Here is a 24,334-nt window from a genome sequence, read left to right on the forward strand (position 1 = left end):
TCTTGTTTCAAAGCCTTAAACACTTAATCTTGTTTCAAAGCCTTAAACATTTAATCTTGTTTCAAAGCCTTAAACACTTAATCTTGTTTCAAAGCCTTAACACTTAATCTTGTTTCAAAGCTTTAAACATAAACTAGGATTGTCTGAACTAGTTTGGCCAACGTTATCCCTAGACTTGATCAAATGTTCAGTTTAACAAATAAAACAGGTTTCGTTCACATTTTTTATGTTAATTTGGTTGTAGTTCTTCACATATGAATGTTTCTTTTTAACTTTTAACTTTCTCGAATACAGAGTATAGAGAAAGTATTTAATCGCGCAAAAATTAGACGAGATTTTGACAGTTTTCGCCATTTTACACCTCTTCACATTTTTTAAAACTCTGTAATTTTATATAGGCTTTTGAAAAGTTACACTTCTTCAAAGTGTTGAAATAAATTAGTCTACATACCTACCTGTACAACTGTTTTTTTTTATGTCTGATTAGTCTACATGCCTAGCTGTACAGCTGTTTTCTATGTCTGATTAGTCAACATGCCTAGCTGTACAACTGCTTTCTATGTCTGATTAGTCTACATGCCTAGCTGTACAACTGCTTTTTAAGTCTGATTAGTCTACATGTCTAGCTGTACAGCTGATTTCTATGTCTGATTAGTCTACATGCCTAGCTGCTCAACTGCTTTCTATGTCTGGCCTAAGACAGAGGTAAGGGGAACTAAATCAAATTTTCTTGATTTCATTTTTTAGTGGAGTTTCATGGGTACATTGCTAAAAGAAAGTCGCCTTTAGTATTTTACTAGATTTTTTTTTACACTTTAAGGGCGTCTTACAGAGAAGGGACTTCAACACTGTGTGTACGTATGGACGTCCAACACACGTCCACACACGTCCACACACGTCCTACGCACGTCATACACACGTCCACACACGTCCGGACGTCCACTAGCTCTACTCACCACAGTTCTCCTCGTCCACCCCGTTATCACAGTCCTCGGTGAGATCACATCTTTTGATGACGTCAACACAATGGCTGTTGTTACACTGGAACTCATTGGGCAGACAACCTGTAACACAAGATCTTGTTACATCAGTGGCGGCACTAGGTGGGGTGTCACTAGGTGCGCACCTCACTGTAACACAAGATCTTGTTACATCAGTGGCGGCGCTAGGTGGGGTGTCACTAGGTGCGGCACCTCACTGTAACACAAGATCTTGTTACATCAGTGGCGGCGCTAGGTGGGGTGTCACTAGGTGCGGCACCTCACCTAGCGCCGCCACTGATGTAACACAAGATCTTGTTACATCAGTGGCGGCGCTAGGTGGGGTGTCACCCGGTGCGGCACCTCATGGTGTGACCCCCCCCCCTCCAAGCCTCGCGACGCCTCTGTTACATTAACAAATTCTACCATATTAATGTACATGTAAAAGTAAAGTTCCCTTTTCGGACCTTGTACATGGAGCAAATAAAGTTCACCTGTTTCTGTAACCTCGGCTTTTGAATGGATAGTGTGTTCAGCACTATGTCCTAGTGCTTGTATTGAAACATTTATTAAGTAGAAAGCAAGTACCCTTTCAAAAATTAAGGTCCATGAGGCAGGTGAGGTAGAGTTCACTTGTTTTGGTGATCTCAACGTATGAAGAGATAACGTGTTCAGCACAATGCCCTAGTATATGTATATGTATTGAAACATATATTATGTAGAAAGTAAGTACCCTTTCAATTCAGGTAAGGTAGAGTTAGATATTTTTAGTGACTTCGGCATTGGAAGGGATAGTGTGGTCGACTTGTATGCCATGCCGACTTTTCTCTCCGTAACGTGAGTCAGGTACCCATCAGAGCTGGGTGAACTCTTGGACGGCCTACGGACTCAGGATCCGAATTCAAGTATTACGGATTAGCATCGACCGCTCTACCATTCGACCACACAGCCCCATAATAAATTATGTTGTATAATTTCGCGGACCTCGAGTTAGCCTAATTGAATGACGTCATCAAGCACGTGACCGGAACTCACCGCATCTCTCCACCGCCTCATCCCGCCCGTCGCCACAGTCCGCGACCTTGTCGCAGGTGGCCGTCACGGGGATGCAGGAAGTGCGCATGTCGTCACAGCTGAACACATCCGGGTCCTGGCAGCTCGTCTGCTTCTGCTGGGCTGTCGTCTGCGGGGGCTCGTCCACGCCCGCCACGTCGATCTGGTAGCTGACATCTTTGGCGAGTTTCTCGGCGAGTGTGGCGCGTCCTGAGGAATGAAGAAATATGGAGTTAGAGTACATTCATGATTAATATTTACAAAATGTTGTGACCACAACGATAGTTGAAGTTGTTGTGGCCTCTTTTTTGAGATACCCGTTGGGACGCTGGCGGTCTGTGATGCAGGTGAAGCAGAGTTCACCTGTTTTTTGTTTTTTTTTGCGACATCGGCATATGAAGGAATAAAACGGCTGAACCTTCTTTACTTTCCTCTAACTTGAGTCCGGTACCCATGAGAGCTGGGTTCACTCAGTGAAGTGTTCAGCCATGTTTAAATCCTTATTTACTGTGATGTTATCCAGTAACACTGGAATCGGGTGATCAGTCCCTGGGTGTAGATGTAGAATAATTAACTTTATCTGGCATCATTATGCCAAGCTCATACGTTAGCTGCTGTACTATGTCAACATATGATAGGAATCATCTATCATCCTAAAATCTAGGACCTATCTATACATGTATATATATATATATATATATATATATATATATATATATATATATATATGTATATGTATATATATATATATATATACATATACATATACATATATATGCATTTCATACATGCAGATATAACCATTTACAGCCGATTTTCAATACTCTGATGTGCATTCGTGTGTAAAATTGTTGATTTAAATTAGCACATTGATGGCTGAATGATACAGATAAAAACAAAATTTCGACCTGTGATAAACTTTAAACAAGGGTTTCCGGTACAAACTTGTGCACTGTGAGGTGTTAATTTATGTTTTATGTTTAGTCGTTTCTAATTCCACTCAACCCACCCCCTCCCCACCCCTCATACCTACCCCCACCCCCGTCGTCTTATTTTATCAGTTAATTATAAACACGAGCGAATACAAAAAAATCGATTACTATAAAGGTATCGTCTTCTTTTCATCAAGTCAAAGTTGAATCAATTAAGAAAAAAGAATCTCTTGAAATCGATACCGTTGTTTTTGTTTGAAGCTGTAATCGACTTGATCCACCAGAAAAACGTGGGCGATCCTGTATTATTGTCCAGCTTAAGACCAACAGAGAAATCATTGATCACTTTTGAACGTTTAATTAGCCCGTCTCTAGCCTGATTAATATTCAGTAAATGTAGAAAATGGAATGTTAATTTTAAAATTGTATGCACGTGAAAACCTTTAACTAGGTGCTATCATTAACAGACACTAGCCCGCAGCGTTAAGGACTTCAGGAGACTTAGCCCATCATGTTAAGTACAAAAGGAGACATTAGCCCATCTGGTTAAATACAAAAGGAGACATTAGCCCATCTGGTTAAGTACAAAAGGAGACATTAGCCCATCTGGTTAAGTGCAAAAGGAGACATTAGCCCATCAGGTAGGAGACATTAGCCCATCAGGTTAAGTACAAAAGGAGACATTAGCCCTTCAGGTTGTGTTTTGAGAGGAAGGTCTCAAGCAGTTCATGCTTGTATAGTTCCGCATGAATATAAATGATGCATTTATATATCGAAAGAAAACACGCTACTGATTGTATAAATCTCAGAGTGTTGTAAAAATGTGACAAAAATGATGTAGTATAACCTAGTAAAAAATTTAATTAACTTTAAAATAATGATTTTCGTTTAGTTACGAAATTAATTGCTGTTTTTATGTAGGTGTGCGGGGTGTGCGGGGTGTGGATGTGCGGGGTGTGGGTGTGCGGGGTGTGGGTGTGCGGGGTGTGGGGAGGATTAAGCCCCAGCATTCACCAGTTGGTTCGTCTAAATCCCGAGAGATCTGGGCCCTGTTTGTGTCTGTTTATGTTCAAGTTGTGATGTGCTGCATCTCTCCACACAGGAAAACAAAACCACACGCGAGATAAAAAAAACACCCACACAACCAATACCTCAACATTCCCTACCACCACCACCACCACCACCACCACACCATCTGTTTACATCACCTTGTTTAGTCTTTGTGTCTGGAGAATATTTTAACGGCATTTTTTTTTTACATGAGATGTTTCACACTGCGTTGTAGTTTATACGTGAGTACAACATTTCATCTGTAAAGATTTTGTTTATTTACCCGTCTATATAGCGTGGCCTAGCGGTAGAGCGCTAGAGTTCTAACCCGAAAGTGTCGAGGTCGAATCCAGGTTCAAGTCAGTAGAGCGTCCCTGAGTCCACCCAGCTCTGATGGGTACCTAACTTATGTTACGGAAAGTACAGGCGGCTGGGCATAGTGCTGACCACACCATCACTTCGTATATGAACTCTACTTCACCTGCCCCATGAGCCGTCAGGTTCGAAAAGGAAACCTTACTTTAGTTGTACCCGTCTCCATAGCTAGCGCAGAAAAAAAAACACGTGTATCTACGACTGACGCAACCTGCTTGGTGACATTGTGAGTAAGATTCCTGACATGCATTTCAGTGCAATCTACTTGGCGACATTGTAAGATTCCTGACAAGCATTTCAGTGCAATCTACTTTGTGACATTGTGAGTAAGATTCCTGACAAGCATTTCAGTGCAATCTACTTTGTGACATTGTGAGTAAGATTCCTGACATGCATTTCAGTGCAATCTGCTTTGTAACGTTGTGAGTCGATACAGACAGACTGCATGCTATGCCGGCACAAAACAGGTGTAGCCTAGCTTCCACCACAGCCCTCCCACTCCACCCACTCCACCCCAACAACCCCACTCATACCACCCTATCATCCGCCACTCCAGCCCCCATATCGTTGTCTGGCCAATTAGCAATCAACGTATTTAATTATCTGTGTCGAAATATCTCTGCCATTCTGTGTGTCTGGCTTTAAAAAATCCGGCAGCCAATTAGAATCAGGCAGTCGAGCGAGATTTGCCGTGCTGTCATGACATGACATGTTGCCTACATCACGGTGTGACAGCTGACATTACGTCATGTCATTTGTCGTGGCGGTCAATTTGTTTGATTGGGTGGCGAAAGTTGTAATTAAAATGGTGTGTGGGATGATGTGTGGGTATATATTATGTGTGGGAGAGATTATCTTGTACAAATTTTTCTTCCCCCGAGTGAGGTTATTGAATGAACATTGAATTAAGTTGTGAACAATAATTGATTTTCAGATAATATATAAGAGCTAAGCTTAATGTAAGAAATATATTGTTTTAGATTTATTTCTAAACACAACTCAGTGTTTTTTCAATAAACATGTTTATGTTTATTTCTTATTTCGTACATCTTTAAAAATTTACAAAACTCAAAATAACAAAATAAATGTGCGCATACAATCTCTAATAGCTTAAACTGCGTCATATACAGATTTATTTAACTTAAAGAAAAAAACATATCAGTTTCCTCCCCTGACAATATAGCGTTTGATGGACTATAAACAATCGTTCATTGTGTTTAGAATGGCGGTTAATTGTTTTCATCGAATTTTTTAAATTTGCAGTTGTTAAAGATACAACAACCTTGAGTGAACTGTTTCAAATATTATTTATTTTATGAATGAATCAACTTTAATTAAATATTTTAATTCGACAAACGTGTCGAATTATCTGTTAAAGAAACTGTTTAAGTCGTTCTTGTCTCTATTTTCACACCTCAAGTTTCAGAAAAGATCAGTTACAGTGTCACTGAAGATAGTCTATTTTGACATTTAATGTTTATAGAAAATATCGGTTACAATGTAACAAAAGAAACTCCATTTTCACATATAATGTTTGTATAAATATCAGTTACAATGTAACTAAAGAAACTCCATTTTCACAAATAAAGCTTGAGGAAAGATCGGTTCCATTGTCAATAAGAAACTCCAGTTTCAGATTTAAAGTTTGAGAAAATACGCTTGCAATTTCACTGAAAATATTGTACCTTTTGTGAGACACGTCGTCCTATAATTGTGCTTAATTCAATAAATATAGTAAGATTTCAAACTAAATAGTGGGATTTCAAACTTTGTTTAGTGAGATTTTAAACTTTTTTTTAAAATAGTAAGATTTCAAACTATTTTTAGTGAGATTTCAATTTTTTTTAATAGCAAGATTTCAAACTTTTTTAAAATATCAAGATTTCGAACTTTTTTTTTCAATAGCAAGATTTGAACATTTTCTTAAATAGTGAAATTTAAAAAAAAAATTAAATAGTGGGATTTCAAACAATTTTTTTTAAATAGTGATATTTGAAACATTTTTACTAAAACTCATTGCAGTAGCATAACAAGATAATACAGAGGAGTGGGGTGATACCAAAACTAAAATTTGCAAATTATTGTAGAAGGTGGGGTGACACCCCCAGTTTCCTCACCTGGTGACTCTCGACCTTGTGACGCCACTGCGTACACTTTTCTCATAGAAACAAGTTATGCACTAAAATCTCCATACCACACTACACGTTTGATACAAGATAATCGTAAACGAGTTAATTTCAGAATATTTAAAAAAAAATGTTTCATTATTTTAAATTTTTTAATTAAAATACATTTTAATCGAGATTTGAAAAGAAACGTATAAAATTGTATTCTGTTTAAAAAAAACTTTAAAAAATGTAATGTTAATTTGTTTAGGATTTTTCGCGTTGAATTTTTGTGTGTTTAGAATTGCGCGTTTTATTTGTTGTTCCATTGTTCGGCGCTATGCAATTGAGCGGGATTTCCCCAACAAAAACTTTCCGAATAAAAGCGCAAGAAATCAATCGTCTGCTCCGGTCTCAGTTTTCCTGCAGGAAAAATTACTCAGAAAACGGCCGCAACATGCAATATTTCGCGACCCCTTCAGAGATTAGCTTTCATTTTGTACTTTTTTTTTAACGACTGCATATTTTTGTTCAGTTTCTAATCAATTCGTTTTTTAATGCTGTTTATTTTTTGTCGTTATTTTCTATAGCCCGCTATGTATTCAAGTACTGTCAGGGTTTCTCAGTGTAATTAGTACAACCTACAATACCACGGGAATGTAAACCGCTGAAGGCAAGGTATTCAACAGTCCCAGCAGTTTGAAAATCTCTAGATCGTTCTTTTTTAAATATTGAAAAACGGTTTGCTTTAAGGCGTGTCAAATAAAACTATCAACAGTGACTCAACAAATATCGGCAGTTTTTTTCTAAAACGGACGTGTCGCGAAATAAATTGTCGATGACGTTAGTGAACGTGCGTGTGTGTTTGTGCGTGAGTAAAGTTTTAAAGTGAGATGTTGTAGTTGGTGTTGGTAGTGAGGTGGTGTAGTTGGTGTTGGTAGTGATGGTGTAGTTGGTAGTGAGATGTTGTAGTTGGTAGTGAGATGGTGTAGTTGGTGTTGGTAGTAAGATGGTGCAGTTGGTAGTGAGATGTAGTTGTTGTCGGTGGTGAGATGGTGCAGTTGGTATTGAGATGTTGTAGTTGGTGTTGGTAGTAAGATGGTGCAGTTGGTAGTGAGATGTAGTTGTTGTCGGTGGTGAGATGGTGCAGTTGGTATTGAGATGTTGTAGTTGGTGTTGGTAGTGAGATGGTGTAGTTGGTGTTGGTAGTAAGATGGTGTAGTAGGTAGTGAGATGTTGTAGTTGGTGTTGGTAGTGAGATGTTGTAGTTGGTGTTGGTAGTGAGATGGTGTAGTTGGTAGTGATGGTGTAGTTGGTGTTGGTAGTGATGGTGCAGTTGGTGTTGGTAGTGAGATGGTGTAGTTGGTAGTGAGATGGTGTAGTTGGTAGTGAGATGTTGTAGTTGGTGTTGGTAGTGAGATGTTGTAGTTGGTGTTGGTAGTGAGTTGGTGCAGTTGGTGTTGATAGTGAGATGGTGTAGTTGGTAGTGAGATGGTGTAGTTGGTGTTGGTAGTGAGGTGGTGTAGTTGGTGTTGGTTGGTAGCGAGGTGGTGTAGTGGGTGTTGGTAGTGAGATGGTGTAGTTGGTAGTAAGATGTTGTAGTTGGCGTTGGTAGTGAGATGGTGTAGTTGGTGTTGGTAGTGAGATGGTGTAGTTGGTGTTGGTAGTGAGATGGTGTAGTTGGTGTTGGTAGTGAGATGGTGTAGTTGGTGTTGGTAGTGAGATGGTGTAGTTGGTGTTGGTAGTGAGTTGGTGCAGTTGGTGGGGTCGGCGTGGTCGAGTCGGTATAGCTCATGGTTGCTAAACCGAAAAGTCACGAGTTCGAACCCTCGGGCAGATGAGGCTCGTTAGCTGGGGACAGCCACTCTTCTAGGAGAGACAACTACAAACTTAAAACAACTGCTGCCTTGTAGTTTGTTCTTGGTTGGACAAAGGCTATGGAAGCAAATCCAAAAAGAAAAGCAGGCTGAAATCGGAGTCAATGGCCTCAATGGCGCATAACCAGTTGACACGTAACGCTTAATTGTGTTGGAGGCGAGGTCGAGTCGACAAAAAGCTCATGGTTGACAAATTCGAACAAAGTCTCGACTTCAAACCCACTGGCAGATAAATCTCGATCCCCTTCAACACTAATAATTAAGAACGAAGAAGAAGAAGAAGAAGGTGCAGTTGGTGTTGGTAGTGAGATGGTGTAGTTGGTAGTGAGATGGTGTCGTTGGTAGTGAGATGGTGTAGTTGGTGTTGGTAGTGACATGTTGTAGTTGGTGTTGGTAGTGAGATGGTGTAGTTGGTGTTGGTAGTGAGATGGTGTAGTTGATGTTGATAGTGAGATATTGCAGTTTGTGTTGGAAGCGAGATGTTGCAGTTGATTGTGAGATGGTGTAGTTGGTGTTGGTAGTAAAGGTGCAGTTGGTAATGAGATGGTATACATGGTAGTGAGATGATGTAGTTGGTGTTGGTAGTGAGATGGTGTAGTTGGTGTTGGTAGTAAGATGGTGCAGTTGGTAGAGAGATGTTGTAGTTGGTGTTGGGTGTGAGATGGTGTAGTGGGTGTTGGTATGGCTGACAGTAAATGATCGACGATAGACAGACAACTGACAGACGGTTGAATGACAACTGACAGACTCCCGACTGAAGCAATGTTCTCTCAATAAAACAAATGAGGTCCAGCATCTCTCTACGACAGATTAAAAACTTCATTTAAAAAAGAAAAACATTATTTGTACAAATCATTCGACACAAATTGATGGCGGATTTTTATGACGGGAACACTAGAACATTTAGAAAGCCAAAATTCGAGAAAAAAAAATATTGTCTTCATGTGAGAAGAACTTCAACAACTTGATCCTCACCCTTCCCCCCAACCACCCCATCCCCTCCCCATCCACCTCACACCCCACCCTCCCCCATTTACCAACCGACAAAACGCTTCCCACTGTCGCCCGAACATCAATAATTAAAAGAACTAATTTTAAAGTGACATCTATATTTTTAAATTGCCAGATAAAAATTTCTATCTACAAAATCAGTTCAATAAACAGATGTACTTATGGTATTTCTAAATCTGGCAACGGCTTTAAAAAAATTAAAAACACATTTTTCAACTGCCAGGAACTTAAGTGTTATAATAAAAGTAATCTTGAGGTAAAATATCACAGTGAATAATGTGAAAGATTGTTTTTGATACTGCGGTAAGACAGCAATAAACACAATTCCATAGTCTTTATTCGCACAATAATTGTTTGTGCACAATAAATGAAAAGGGTATTGATTGCCTTTGTCTGTAATATTTAAACACAAACTCACACTTCGTCACATAAAAAACAGTTTGTGAAATCCCACTTTTCAGGACGCTAGACTATAAAAAACAAAATTCTGGATCAAACAGGTTACAAATGAGCTATAAATAGATGATTATAAACAGGCGGAAGTGAGTCAGCGATGACCGGAAGTGCAGTCTCCGCCAAATGGAGATGACAGCGGATGGCCGCCGACGATGCTCTCAAAAAACACAAATAAAACAGTGCACAAATCTCTGAGGGTTGTCAGTACGGTGTTGGCAATATCTGATGATCAAACAGGAACAGGGAGTGTGTGTGTACGTGTGTCTGTTGCAAGTGTATGTATGTATGTGTGTTTGTGTGAATGTATATGTCAAAAAAAAATAACTTAAAGCAAGTCTGCGATCCGTCTTGGTTGGAGAAATAAATTCATTTACAATCTATATATATAATTCTCCTCTGCGAGCCGTTAGAAAACAAGCTGCAAGCCCTCCTTACAGTCCCCTCTCTTTCTCTCTACCACCCCACCCCCACATTGTCTGCTGAGCTGTGGTCACGATAATGTTTACAAACCGTACAGCCAGGTTTAATGACGGCTATTAGGGGCAGATAATTTAGTTTGAACCGACTTTAAACTTACAGGAGGTAACTAAGAGGAGGCTGCTTTCACGGGGGGGGGGGGAGGGGTTAGGGGAAAGGAGGGGGGTTAGTGTTTTAAAGCAAATATTTTCAGTAGCAGCATTGGTACTGTCGAATTCACAAATTATGAATTACTGAAAAGTAGAAAATAAATCAACTAAATAGCGGCGTATGATACGCCGCGGGTCGGCTCGTTAAAATAATTTGTCCATTTAAGTACTTCTAAGGAATTTCACCAGAAATTTGAATCTTGTTGAAAGGGAGCTAACAAAGATCCTAAAAGGAGTTAACAAGAGCTCTAAAAGGGGAGATAACTAGACTGTAAACTCTCAAAAGAAAACCAACTCGAATTCCCCGGCTGGTATAGCTGCCCCATACAAGATGTTGATATTATGTCAAATAGTGCACCCCACCCCCACACACACACTATGTTGACTTTGAAGCAACCCCCTCCCCCACACACCACCCCCACCCACAAGCCACCGGTTCTCATTTTTGTGCCCAAGGTTTGATAAGGACCTGGCCAGTTATATGAATACACCTTAACCCTCACTCCATCCTTCCCCCCTCCCCCATCATACAAATATCTAAGTGGTTGATAGACTTAATAACATCGATACGGCCCCAACCGTATCTTGTGTGGTCGAGTGATAGAGCGCTCCACTGCTAACGCGAAAGTCTAAATCCAGGGCATGAGTCGGTACGAAGTTCCTGAAGTCACAAAGCTCCGATGGAAAGTATAGGCGGCTGGGCATAGTGCTGACCACACAATCCTTTCATTTACCGAAGTAACTAAAACAGGTGAACTCTACTTCACCTAGCATGGACTGTAAGGTTCGAAAGAGAACTTTTTAACCCTATTTTTAAACTATAGCATAACGTCAAACATATCGAAAGTTGGAGAGAATGGATGAGACAAGACTACTGACTCCTACACAAAAGCCCCGGATACCCTACCACCCTACCACCCCAATGTATGTAACAACACAAGATTGAACCAAACGAAACCTCTGCGTCAGTGAATTAAAATTATTATTTTATAAACAACCTAATCTGACCCCCCCCCCCCCCACCCACACACACACACACGAACGTTATTTACAGATCAAATCGAAACTCGTTGAACGCAGAACGCATCGATGCGGAAATCGAAGCTTACAAAACAGACAATTTTTCGGTATGCTCGGCCATGCGCAGATAAACACCACCGCGCGCAATCGAACACGTGATATCGACGTCTTCCGGCGTGGCTATTAATATTTGTCTTTTTCAGCGTCAGGTGACTCTTCTTCCGGGGATGTGATTGGTTGACCAGTGAAAGAACGAGTTCATCATCGTCTGTTTCACGTGATCGTTCACTGAGTGTCACGTAGAAGGGTCACGCTGCTCACGTGACATTTTTTTGCAAAACAATTATTTGATTGGGATAAATATTAGCATTAGGTTTAATTAGCGGTGGAGAAATTTTAATTAGCCGTGTATTGAGGGGGGGGGGGGGTGGCTATTTTAGGAGAACTGCTAGGTCGTGGCGATAGAGAAAATTTGTGTCGTTAAGGCTGTCTCTCTAGCTAAATATGCCCTCACTATAGTTTCTCTCTAGCTAAATATGCCCTCACTATAGTTTCTCTCTAGCTAAATATGCCCTCACTATAGTTTCTCTATAGTTAAATATGCCCTCACTATAGTATCTCTCTAGCTAAATATGCCCTCACTATAGTTTCTCTCTAGTTAAATATGCCCTCACTATAGTATCTCTCTAGCTAAATATGCCCTCACTATAGTTTCTCTTTAGCTAACTATGCCCTCACTATAGCTTCTCTCTAGCTAAATATGCCCTCACTATAGTTTCTCTCTAGCTTAATATGCCCTCACTATAGTTTCTCTCTAGCTAAATATGCCCTCACTAAAGGTTCTCTCTAAATAAATATGCCCTTTACTATAGTTCCTCTCTAGCTATATCAGTGTTTCTTCCTGTAGTTGTTCACTCTTATAAGTACTTTTCATGTGCTATATTCCCTTTACACCTAACCCCCGCCCCGTCCATCACATCCTCTAACTATCCCATTTACCTTCAAGGCACCGCTACTATCACCTCATATCTCATAAAAAAAATCAGCTAGTTCTGCCCACCACATCTTCTTTCACCCCCCCCCCACTACCATCTCACCAAATGCTAATTCCACCATTACGTTCTAGTTCCTCTACCACCCCCAAGCTCCTCCCCCCACATATTTGCCCCACTCAAACCCTATTAGCTCCTCCCACCTTCTAATAGTAACTCCCACATTCTATTAACTCCACCCACCGCCTATTAGCTCCACCCACCACTTCGCAGCTTCCCCATCACCTATTAGTATCAGTTTCTACCATCACCTCTTTGCTCCGTCCTAACCCCTTACTCCCCCATCACCACACCCCCTCACCACCCCCAAATTCTCCTCATTACTTCTCCTCTAACAGCTCCAAGTTTTGAGTACTTTCTGAGTTCTATTTCATTCCATGCTGTAACAGCCCCACCCCAGTACCGCAGGCAAACACCGGAAGTCTCAAGTGGGGGGAAGTGACGTCACACCGCTGACACAGAAAACGAAAGCGGCAGGAGACACAGCAAGGATGGGACCGGCACAAATCGACGGATGTTTACTTTTAGCCGGAACAGCACCGCAGAGAATAACACCAGCAGTTCAAAGATATCCCATAAAGTTGAGATTACATTTAGTTTCGTTTTTTCTTGTTATGATTTCTTTTTTTTTCCGGGGGGAGGGGAGGGGGTGGCATGACAAGTGAGACGGATGTATTGTAAAACTGACAGGTCATGATATAGAGCTTATATCAAGAACATCTTTATTGATGACGTGTATGAACACCGCTATGTAAATTCCCCTTTTGAACCCGGCGGCGCATGCGGTAGGTCACCTACCGTAGGTGAAGTAGAGTTTACCTGTGATCACTGACCTCGTCACATAGTGTGGTCAGCACATCGCCCAGCCTCCTTTACTTTCCCTACCGTGAGTCAGGTACCCCTTCAGAGTGGTGTGGACTCACGACTCGAGCATGGGGATCCAAACTCGAGGCTATCGGGTTAGCAATGGTAGGCTCTACTATACGGCCACAGCATCCCTTATATGATATGCACTGTTTATTAAAAATTTCTTTAGCCTGAGAAAGAAGTTGTAGAGTGTGTTGGCGGAGTGGTCGAGTGGGTAGCATGGACAAGTGTTCAGATCCTGATTTCTGAATAACAGGATGTTGATTGGAATCTGCTGCAGTGTCTAGAAATGGTCGCATAAAGACAGGTCATTAATGTAGCTGACCAGTGTGTAGAACTAGTGGAACTTAGATCGGATGTAGCTCTGTCAGGATTAAATCAACAGACTGATGATTGGTCAAATACTCGGTGCCATGTGTATCACTGCTTGTTTAGTTTTTATCAAAAGCGTCAGGGTTGGAGGTTAGGGTTGGAGGTTAGGGTTAGAGGTTAGAGGTTAGGGGTTAGGGTTAGAGGTTAGGGTTAGGGGTTAGGGTTAGAGGTTAGGGTTAGGGGTTAGGGTTAGAGGTTACGGTTAGAGGTTAGGGTTAGAGGTTAGGGTTAGGGGTTAGGGTTAGGGTTAGAGGTTAGGGTTAGGGGTTAGGGTTAGGGGTTAGGGGTTAGGGTTAGAGGTTAGGGTTAGAGGTTAGGGTTAGAGGTTAGGGTTAGAGGTTAGGGTTAGAGGTTAGGGTTAGGGGTTAGGGGTTAGGGTTAGGGGTTAGAGGTTAGGGTTAGGGGTTAGGGTTAGGGGTTAGGGTTAGAGGTTAGGGTTAGGGGTTAGGGTTAGAGGTTAGGGTTAGAGGTTAGGGTTAGAGGTTAGGGTTAGAGGTTAGGGTTAGAGGTTAGGGTTAGGGGTTAGGGTTAGGGGTTAGAGGTTAGGGTTAGGGGTTAGGGGTTAGGGTTAGGGGTTAGGGTTAGGGGTTAGGGTTAGAGGTTAGGGTTAGAGGTTAGGGTTGGAGGTTAGGGTTAGAGGTTAGGGTTAGAGGTTAGGGTTAGGGGTTAGGGTTAGAGGTTAGGGTTAGGGGTTAGGGTTAGAGGTTAGGGTTAGAGGTTAGGGTTAGAGGTTAGGGTTAGGGGTTAGGGTTAGAGGTTAGGGTTAGAGGTTAGGGTTAGAGGTTAGGGTTAGAGGTTAGGGTTAGAGGTTAGGGTTAGAGGTTAGGGTTAGGGGTTAGGGTTAGGGTTAGAGGTTAGAGGTTAGGGGTTAGGGTTAGAGGTTAGGGTTAGGGGTTAGGGTTAGAGGTTAGGGTTAGAGGTTAGGGTTAGAGGTTAGGGTTAGAGGTTAGGGTTAGGGTTAGGGTTAGGGTTAGGGTTAGAGGTTAGGGTTAGAGATTAGGGTTAGAGGTTAGGGTTAGTAGGGGTAAGAGTCAATCTAGACTAGACACAACGGTTTACAAAAACAGAACTAGCACCGATCTGACATAAAAATGGCCGAGTTGAAAAGAAAGAGATCAAACCTTTTTTTGTCAAGTGTTTTAAGCTATTTTTAAAATGTGAAATACGTCACGAAAAAAAAATCAAACTTTATATTTTATTTTATAGCTTTAAAAGTTTCAGAATTTGAGTAAATAATTGGTCGGCTTGGGAAAAAAATCAAAGCTTAATTAATTGTTAATTAACGAGAAATTAAATTCTAAAAATTTTACAGAGAGAGAATTTTTTTTAAACTAAAAAATCAGCAGGATTATTTTTTAATTTTTTAGGGGGGGGGGGGCGGAAGAGAGGGTTGTGAAAGAAAAATTGGCTTGAAATATCAACACACGTGATGTTGATACTGTTGAAATACACCAGAGTTCAACCGTGTGTTGACGCTGCAGTAAGCTCACAGAAATGGATATTAATTAAATGTTGATTCAAAATTAAGCTAATCAGTAAACTAATTAGAGAGCGATTTAAATGTGACGTGACGTAACATGTGACGTGTCATGTGCTGTCAGACCCGCTGAGATGAAAAAAATGTTTACCACTATACGGTCGGACAATTTTGAGTTAACTTTCATACAATATTTTCGTCAAGTTTGACGACATCTACGTTACCGGCATCGTCGCTCATCGTCCGGTCTTTGGTGGTCAAATCAACCAATTGTCTGCTCAATGCTTTGTTTGAGCAACACCCTCGATGACACCCCAACACAAGCACACACCGTGACACCATGACACCATGACACCATGACACCATGACACCATGACACCATGACACCATGACACAATGACACCATGACACCATGACACCATGACACCATGACACCATGACACCATGACACCATGACACCATGACACCATGACACCATGACACCATGACACCATGACACCATGACACCATGACACCATGACACCATGACACCATGGCACCATGACAACCCGCCCTACTACTCACGCAGAAAGTTATAGCCTCAGCCCAACTCAGCTCTAAAGAGTACCGGACACAGTATGATTAACATTTTTTTATAATGGGGCCACACGATGTGGTATTTTGCCAAGGAAAAATAGCAGATTAACTACTTCATATGTCTGATTTCTAGATATGAAAAGTAATTTAGCTCTACTTTTACTCTTGTACTGTTTTAAAACGAAATTTTTTACTAAGGGAAATAATCGATTGAACATAAATACATAAATAAATAAAATCAACAATCTGAAAGGGAAATAACTTTCACCAAAAACAAGAACTTAAAAATAATTATATTTTAAAAACCTGAGGTTGAGCATCAATTTTATCCGGGCAAAATGCCTTGAAATTTTAAACCCGCAACATGAAACAGATTTGCATTTAAAGCTTTTGGGGAATTTTTTTCTAACCTAAAGAAATTTTTCGCTTGTGTTTTTGCCAGCATCAAATAAAGAGATTTTTTAAGGCATTTGTGGTTTGGTGAGACTTAATATTGGAGATTTCAAGGCATTTGTGGTGGGGGAGATTTGATACTAGAGATTTCAATACATTAGTGTTTGGGGAGATTTGATACTGGATATTTCAAGGCATTTGTGTTTGGGGGAGACTTGATACTGGAGATTTCAAAATTTTCCGGGGCAGTAATTGGGCGTGTTGCGGGGGGGGGGGGGGGGGGGGGAGAGAATTGTCTGGATCGATACTCACACTAAGCTAGCTCGTGTGGAAAGTAATCGATGTATCCGGATGTATTGTATTCGTAACCACCCAGGTAACACCTAAACATGTGTTATTGACAGGTGTCTAGACAATGTAATTGACAGGTAAATACACTATATGACTGACAACCGCAATGACTATACAACTAACAGATTATTAGTCTATATAATTAAATGGTGCATAGACACACTAAAATAATAGACAGGTGGCAGGTCAATACAATGTCAACACTACACAACATGACTCTAAGGACTGCGAAATACTTGTAGGACTACAGGACATTAGTCCTGCAGGACATGAAAACAGGACTTTAGGACAAAAGACACCAGTGGGTATCACACTAAAAGCTACCGCACTGTTAGAAAGTATTAGTTAATAGCTACATAACTGCAGCCCCCCCCCCCCCCACACACACACACAAATTATGAAAAAAACAAATTGCCCCTGGGTATAAAAAAAAACAGCCCAAAAGCTGAAGGAAACCGGAAGCGAGCTATTTCTTCCGTTTTTTTCCTCGCTTGAGTGACGCACTTCTCGCCAATGATACACAATTATTAAAATTTTTAGACTCATTTTTCAGCCGTCCCCAACGCAATAACATCAGGAGGTGGCTGGACGTTTCTCACCGAGATGGGGAGATTTTTTTTTCTCGGGCTACGTGTGTGTGGCTAGGTGGTAGCCTAGTGCTGGTAGCCCGACCGTACTCAGGTTTCGTGTGGGGGTGGGGATGAAAAATACGAGGGGGCGCGGGAGGAGTTTTAATATTTGAGGAGTTTGGCGTCTCTCCTGGGATTGGATTACCGTCCCGGACAAACAGAAATATTGTTTGTCTTTTTTTTCATTTCTGACAGACTTTATGTCTGTTGCTAATTCCAGACCGACAGACTTTAAAGCTAGAGGTAATTACGTTTAGCGGCAAATATTGGGTAGGGTTAGAGTAAAGGTTAGGGGCATGGATTGGGTTAAGTTGTGGTCTAGGTGGAGAGTACACGTATCTCTTCAGGAGATATTAGAGATATGTTGTCTCTTGTCTAGTTGTTAAATGTTATTGTTTTTTGTAAACTAATTTGTTACATTAAGTTATACCCCGTGTTTTATAAATCATTTCTTTTTAGTTTTATATACTCGGCAATAAATAAACGTTGAGTATGATAAGAATTTAGAAATTTCCCTAGAAATAATAGTTTATCCAACACGTTTAAATTTTTGAAAAGTTGAGTATGATAATATTTTGAAATATTTCTAGAAATAATAGTTTATCTAGCACTTATAATAAAATTCCGTTGAGTATGCTAATATTTTAAAATAATATAAAAAAAACGTTGAGTATGATATTTTAGAATATCCCTAGAAATAATAGTTTATCCAACACGTTTTAACAAAATCCGCGAACCCAACAAGGAGTGAGACCTGGATATCATGTCGTCATGTGTGATACACTAACGGTTAAGCCGGTGATTAAAGACCTGATTAAGTTTTTATTGTGTGACTCTTGCGCCTGTCACCAGATGGATTGTGGGGTGTCACAATTCGATCCCGCCCGATCGATCATCGATCTAGTGGTGGCCATGTCCAGTCTAACCTGCCACGGGTAGAGCAGGGGTCTTGTTCCAGTCTCAAGCAGACGACAGCAAATCACGTGTCCAACAATAGCAGACGGACAGCGCACAGCAGTCTTGTGATTGGTCGATTCAAACCTTGAGTAACCTATTGAATTTTTTCTTGAGAGTTATCCCCCATGCTGTTTTAAATCGGTCAACACGAGTTTTTTCCCCTTTGTTCGTTTTACTAAACAATCAGAAGTTATAGCTTCATTTCGTCATTTTATTAAACATTAATTTTACGATCGAATTGTGATGAAGTTTTTACAGTGGTAAATGGCATGGCTTTATCTCGCTAAGAGCATAGATTTAATATGCATGAGTACGAGAGTGAGTGTTTATTAAACGCGGTCTTTATATAACATCCGACAGTACAAACAGTGAATCATTCAGACAATTTGAACATTAGGAATTCAGGCGAACAAGGGAGAGCATCTTTGAGTAGGAGTGCGCTTAGTTGCTTATTCCTAAAGTCGGGAGTTCGGCCCATGACAGATGAGGCTTGATAACTAGGTACTTTAACTCATCTAGGAGAGATAACTCTAAAATCAACTGTCTAGTTGCTAACTTGTTGTCTGTTCTTGGTTGGACAAAGACAATGGAAGCAAATCTAGGTATGAAAGCAAGCTATGGCGCTTAAGATGAACACGTCAAACTTAATTGTATTGAAGGAAAACAATTACTATTAGGAAGAAGAAGACGGACAGGAAAGACGATAATTCGACAATTAGTAAACCAGGGAAATACACCAGAAAATAATATAAACATCTGGGACCTTATAATGAACATCTGGGACCTTATAATAAACATCTGGGACCTTATAATGAACATCCGGGACCTTATAATGAACATCTGGGACCTGATAATGAACATCCGGGACCTTATAATGAACATCCGGGACCTTATAATGAACATCTAGGACCTTATAATGAACATCTGGGACCTTATAATGAACATCTGGGATCTTATAATGAACATCTGGGACCTTATAATGAACATCTGGGACCTTATAATGAACATCAGGGACCTTATAAAGAACACCTGGGACCTGATAATGAACATCTGGGACCTTATAATGAACAACTGGGACCTTATAATGAACATCAGGGACCTTATAATGAACATCTGGGACCTTATAATGAACATCAGGGACCTTATAAAGAACACCTGGGACCTTATAATAAACATCTGGGACCTTATAATGAACATCTGGGACCTTATAATAAACATCTGGGACCTTATAATGAACATCTGGGACCTTATAATGAACATCTGGGACCTTATAATGAACATCTGGGACCTTATAATGAACATCTGGGACCTTATAATGAACATCTGGGACCTTATAATGAACATCTGGGACCCTATAATGAACATCTGGGACCTAATAATGAACATCTGGGGCCTTATAATGAACCTCTAACATCAAAGCTGGAGACCTAACATTGTCTCAGCCAACACCCACCTAAAACTTTACCTAGCTCAAACAGACTTCCTCGTTTTTTGACTCCTCTAAAAAGTAATTTCGCTTTTACTTAGATCTCTAAATAGACAGAAATTCTAGACGATTCCATTTAATTAACTCCCCTTCCAGCTATTCGTGTTAGCCCCCATCCTACCCATGACGTATCTAATGACGTTTCTCATGACGTATCTAATGACGTTTCCCATGACGTGTCTCAATCAAGAACAGAAAGAGTATACATGAAGTAGCTGCGACTCTTTGGGCGAGTAAATTGGGTCTAGAGGCCTTGCAATTTTCTACACCTACAGATACACAAGTATAGTATCTGTAGATATTAAAAATTCGACAACAACAGACACGCAACTATTGTATCTGTAGGTATAGCACATTCGACACAGATACACAACTATAGTATCTGTAGATATAGCACATTCGACACCAACAAATACACAACTATAGTATCTGTAGATATATACATTTGAAACCAACAGATATAGTATCTGTGGACCTGAAACATTCGACAAGGACAACATATTCACCCTCTCATTCTAATAGAGCCATCGAAAAGTTGTTAAATTTGCTAAACGCACAAAAACTGTTTTAAAAATCCAGTTTCCCATTTATCAAACTTTGTCTTCAGGAAAAACCGAAGCCTTTAAGGAAAATAAATAAATCTTGAAACCCATTGTCTGTGCGGTGACTGTATATTCTCAGAAATAGGATTTTTTTTTTAAATTAACAAAAGATTAACGTGAAATGTCAGTTATAATTTCTGGTTCGTCTTGTGATGGAAATAAAATCTCTCAGTGCAGAAAGGCAATCTGCCATTTATCAAAGAAACTATGGAGCTATATTTAGATACCTGTATGTTTTTAACTACACGTAGTTTCGTCAGGGTAAGCTCCAAGATGGAGTCCGTAATTTCTTGAAACAACTTATCGTTATCCACGCCATTTTTAATCATAAATTACAAGATTTTATTTTATTACTAGAAAATTCTGGAATATTTGAAAAGACTTTTTGGATCAAGCGACACATGAGTAGGTGAAGACCGCAGCTGCTGTAAGTTATGATCGAACGATCCCCGTCCATTAAACCACTTGATGTTAATTTACCTTTCCAAGAACATAAACTCTCCATTAGAACACTACATTGATATGTTTTCACTTTCTGATAGGTATAGCTAAAAATAATGTTTTTGTAACATCTTTAACTTAATGGGTGGGGAGTGGTCTAGCGGTAGAGAGCTGTACTGCTAACCCGAGTTCGAATCCGGGTTCAAGTCAGTAGACCGTCTCTGAGTCCACCCAGCTCTGATGAGTACCTACCTTTCACGTTAGGGAAAGTAAAGGCGGCTGGGCATAGTGCTGACCACACTATCCCTTCATATGCCGAGGTCACAGAAACAGGTGGACTCTACTTCACTTGCCCCATAGACCGTCTGGTTTGGAAGGGGAGTTTTACTTTTTAATTTAAATCATCGTCTCCTCATTTTTCCTAATGAGCCCACGACATTTGAGACGCTACAAAAAGCTCTTTCTCCTTCTCCGTTAGTTTAATTAATCGCCAGAATTTAAAATTCAGATTAAAATAAAACAGATGTGAATAAATCGTGTAGACGGGCACGAATATATCCTATTTTAAACTTGTAATTGATGAAGCAATTCACGTCACATGCATGGCATTTAGCTAGAGTTTGACCACCAAAATGGCGGCTGATTGGGGTCACGATTTTATCTGGTACAGGCCAGGTGTCATGTGATCACCGTCTGCCCTACTTTTGAACAGGCGGAGACGCTTGAGATTTAAAGTGCTTTTTAACTTTTCAAAATGAGATCAGTTTAAAACTACTTTGTAAAACAAATTGTAAAACGAAATTGTAAAACAAATTGTAAAACAAATTTAAAACAAAATGCCTACCGGAAATGGTCAGTATCAGAAGCAGAAGTGGAGCAAAGGTCATGGTCATCTTGTGTGGGACACTCCTGTAAGAGAAACAAGAAAACTAATTAGTTAATTACTTGATTAAACTTGAATACATAAGTGTACAAGGTAAAAAAATAAACTTCAGGGAAGAGGATAGAGGTACGAAAAATCTCCTTTTGTTTGATGTTTGGGGGGGGGGTGCGCTTATGTGACATTTTAATGAAGGGGCCCCTTACCTAATGTTTTCATTGAGGGGGAGGGGGGAATACTTGATGTTTTAATAGAAGGGGCCCTTAATGTTGTAATGAAAGGGGTGGCGTATCTTAAGTTTTAATGGGGGGGGGGGGGGCTTTCTCGACGTTTTAAGGAAGGGGGCCCCTTACCTAAATTGTTAATTGAAAGGGGGGGGCTAGGTGATGTTTTAATGTAGTGGCCCTTAAGTAATGCTTTAATGCAGGGGTGTCGTGTCTTAAGTTTTAATGGGAAGGTAGGGGGGGGGGGGGGGCTAGCGTGACGTTTAGATGGATCGGGCCTTACCTATTGCTTTAATGGAGGGAGAGGGGGCATATCTTAAGTTTTAATAGAGGGGGTGGGAGTCTTACGCGACAACTTAATGAAGGAGGGGATTACCTTACGTGTTGATTAAGGGGGAGGGGGGGCATAAACATTACGTCCTGAACGAAAAAAACCTCTATCTTGGCATTTCTATTGTGGTAGCCTAGTCATAGCATTCCTTTGGCCGGTTTGGTTTTCACGAGGGGGAGTGCGTGTGTGGGGGGGTGGATCCTACGTCAAACTATTTTTTTTTGAAAACACGAAAAGACCACTAAAGTATCACTAGACAGTGTGTGTATGTGTGTATTTATGTGTGTGTGTGTGTGTGTGCCTGCGTGTCTGTGTGTGTCTATGTGTGTGTGTGTGATTGAAAACACGAAAAGTTACATTTTTAGACCACTAGAGTATCACTAGACACTGTATGTGTGTCTGTGTGTGTATGTGTGTGTTACATTTCTAGACCACTAGCGTGTCACTAGACAGTGTCTGTGTGTGTGTGTGTGTGTGTTACATTTCTAGACCACTAGCGTGTCACTAGACAGTGTCTGTGTGTGTGTCTATGTCAACAAACATTGAATTATTTCCCCTGCGGCTTTGTTTCACCGTGTATTGTTTACTCTCGCCATTTAAGATAATATCTTCACAAATGTCGTTCAAACATTGTAATAACATATAGCTACTAATTATTTCATTACTGTCTTCTGTTGCTTTCGCTTTATTTTTTAAATCCTTCTCGGGGCATTTTTAATTGACACTTATGTGGGTGTTTATTTTTCTGCTAATCAGTCTATCGTAGAGCGATTATTTATTTGTTTTTTGTTTTTTTTTATTTCCGTGAACACGTATCGTCGATTCTCATTTTGATGCGATTTTTTTTAAAATCCGGAGATATAAAATATTACAAAAAATAAAAGAATAAATATTAGAAATTTCTCGGGCTGAGTATTCGATGGAGTATGGGGTTGGGGGGGGGGGGGGAGAGTAATGATAGACAAGAATTAAAGCCACAGAAACATGGCCTTATGGTAGAATGAAACTCTTAATGTAAAAGATTTTAAAAAGTTAAGTTTCCCTTTCAAACCGGTCTATGGGGCAAGTGAAGTAGAGTTCACTTGTTTCTGTGACCTCGGCAGATGAAGAGATAGTGTGGTCAGCACTATGCACAGCCGCCTTTACTTTCCCTATCGTGAGTTAGGTACCCATCAGAGTTGGGTGGACTCAGGAACAGTCTACTGACTTGAACCCGGATTCGAACTCGAGACTTACGGGTTAGCAGTCCAGCTCTCTATCGCTAGACCACTCCGTCCCATGCAAGAGATTTACAAAGAGGAATTATGTTTAGTAAAATTCGGAGGGTTCTAGTACGGGATATAATACAATTAGACGTCAGTGTCTGTCAGAATGACATCGGACATACATTAACTGTCACAGTGACATATGCTCTGAATGCGTAATAAAACACATACAAATATGAACAATATAAACGATCATACGATTTTAAAAATAATTTTAAGGTTAATAATATTCTTTATGTTCATTGTTCAAATTTTAAAGCAGCAAAAAATATAGGTCGAGGGTTGAATGTCTACCTTGCAGTTAATGATAATTAACGGTGGTAATTAACAGTCGTTAATTATAGATCGGTCAGTGGCACACAATCCGGGAACTTAGTGTAGAGTACACGTGACCTTGGTGTAGAGTACACGTCGCCTGGATGTAAAGTACACGTGACCTTGATGTAAGCTAAGCGTGACCTTGGTATAGAGTACACGCCGCCTGGATGTAGAGTACACGTGACCTTGGTGTGGAGTACACGTGACCTTGATTTGACGGCACGTGCTGTATATAAATAGAGCAATTAGTCGTGACATTACGTCAGCTTGGTGTTTAACTGTGGTCGAGTGGACTAACGCGCGTGTCTCATGTGGGAGTCTGGGGTTCGAAACTAGGTATGACAAGAGGGGGGAAATTACCTAGTTTGAAAACGTGCGAAGGAAACACCCGGTGTAAAAGGCAGCTTAACAAAATATTTCGTCAGAACTTTAAGACTCGGTTCGTCACATTATCATTTCGTTATAGTAACTTTTTCCTCGGTCCGAATCTTCGAGATTTACAAAATAGGGTGACCGTTTGCTTTCATTTCAACGTAATCAAACTTTTGTCATGTCGGAGTCTCATCAATAAAAAGAGTCTTGTTTTGTGTTTCGTTGAAAAAAAAAACGGTTGTCTATGTCTTTGTTA

At 40.3% G+C, this 24,334-nt stretch overlaps 1 protein-coding gene across 1 annotated transcript in view; it reads right to left on the reverse strand.

Moving 5' to 3' along the window:
- The window catches only part of LOC131954617 (G-protein coupled receptor GRL101-like), a 164,737-nt gene that overhangs the window by 65,462 nt on the left and 74,941 nt on the right, over positions 1–24,334 (reverse strand). The window contains exons 2-4 of the mRNA XM_059318394.1: positions 21,533–21,597; positions 2,016–2,243; positions 957–1,064 (exon numbers count right to left, since the gene is read on the reverse strand). Of these exons, the coding sequence (XP_059174377.1) occupies positions 957–1,064; positions 2,016–2,243; positions 21,533–21,581 (385 nt within the window). The 5' untranslated portion in view covers positions 21,582–21,597. The remainder of the gene's footprint in view (positions 1–956; positions 1,065–2,015; positions 2,244–21,532; positions 21,598–24,334) is intronic.

The sequence above is a fragment of the Physella acuta genome, unplaced genomic scaffold (genome assembly GCF_028476545.2).
Source record: "Physella acuta isolate Inbredline_101_S28 unplaced genomic scaffold, ASM2847654v3 ptg001016l, whole genome shotgun sequence".
Taxonomy (NCBI): Eukaryota; Metazoa; Mollusca; class Gastropoda; family Physidae; genus Physella; species Physella acuta.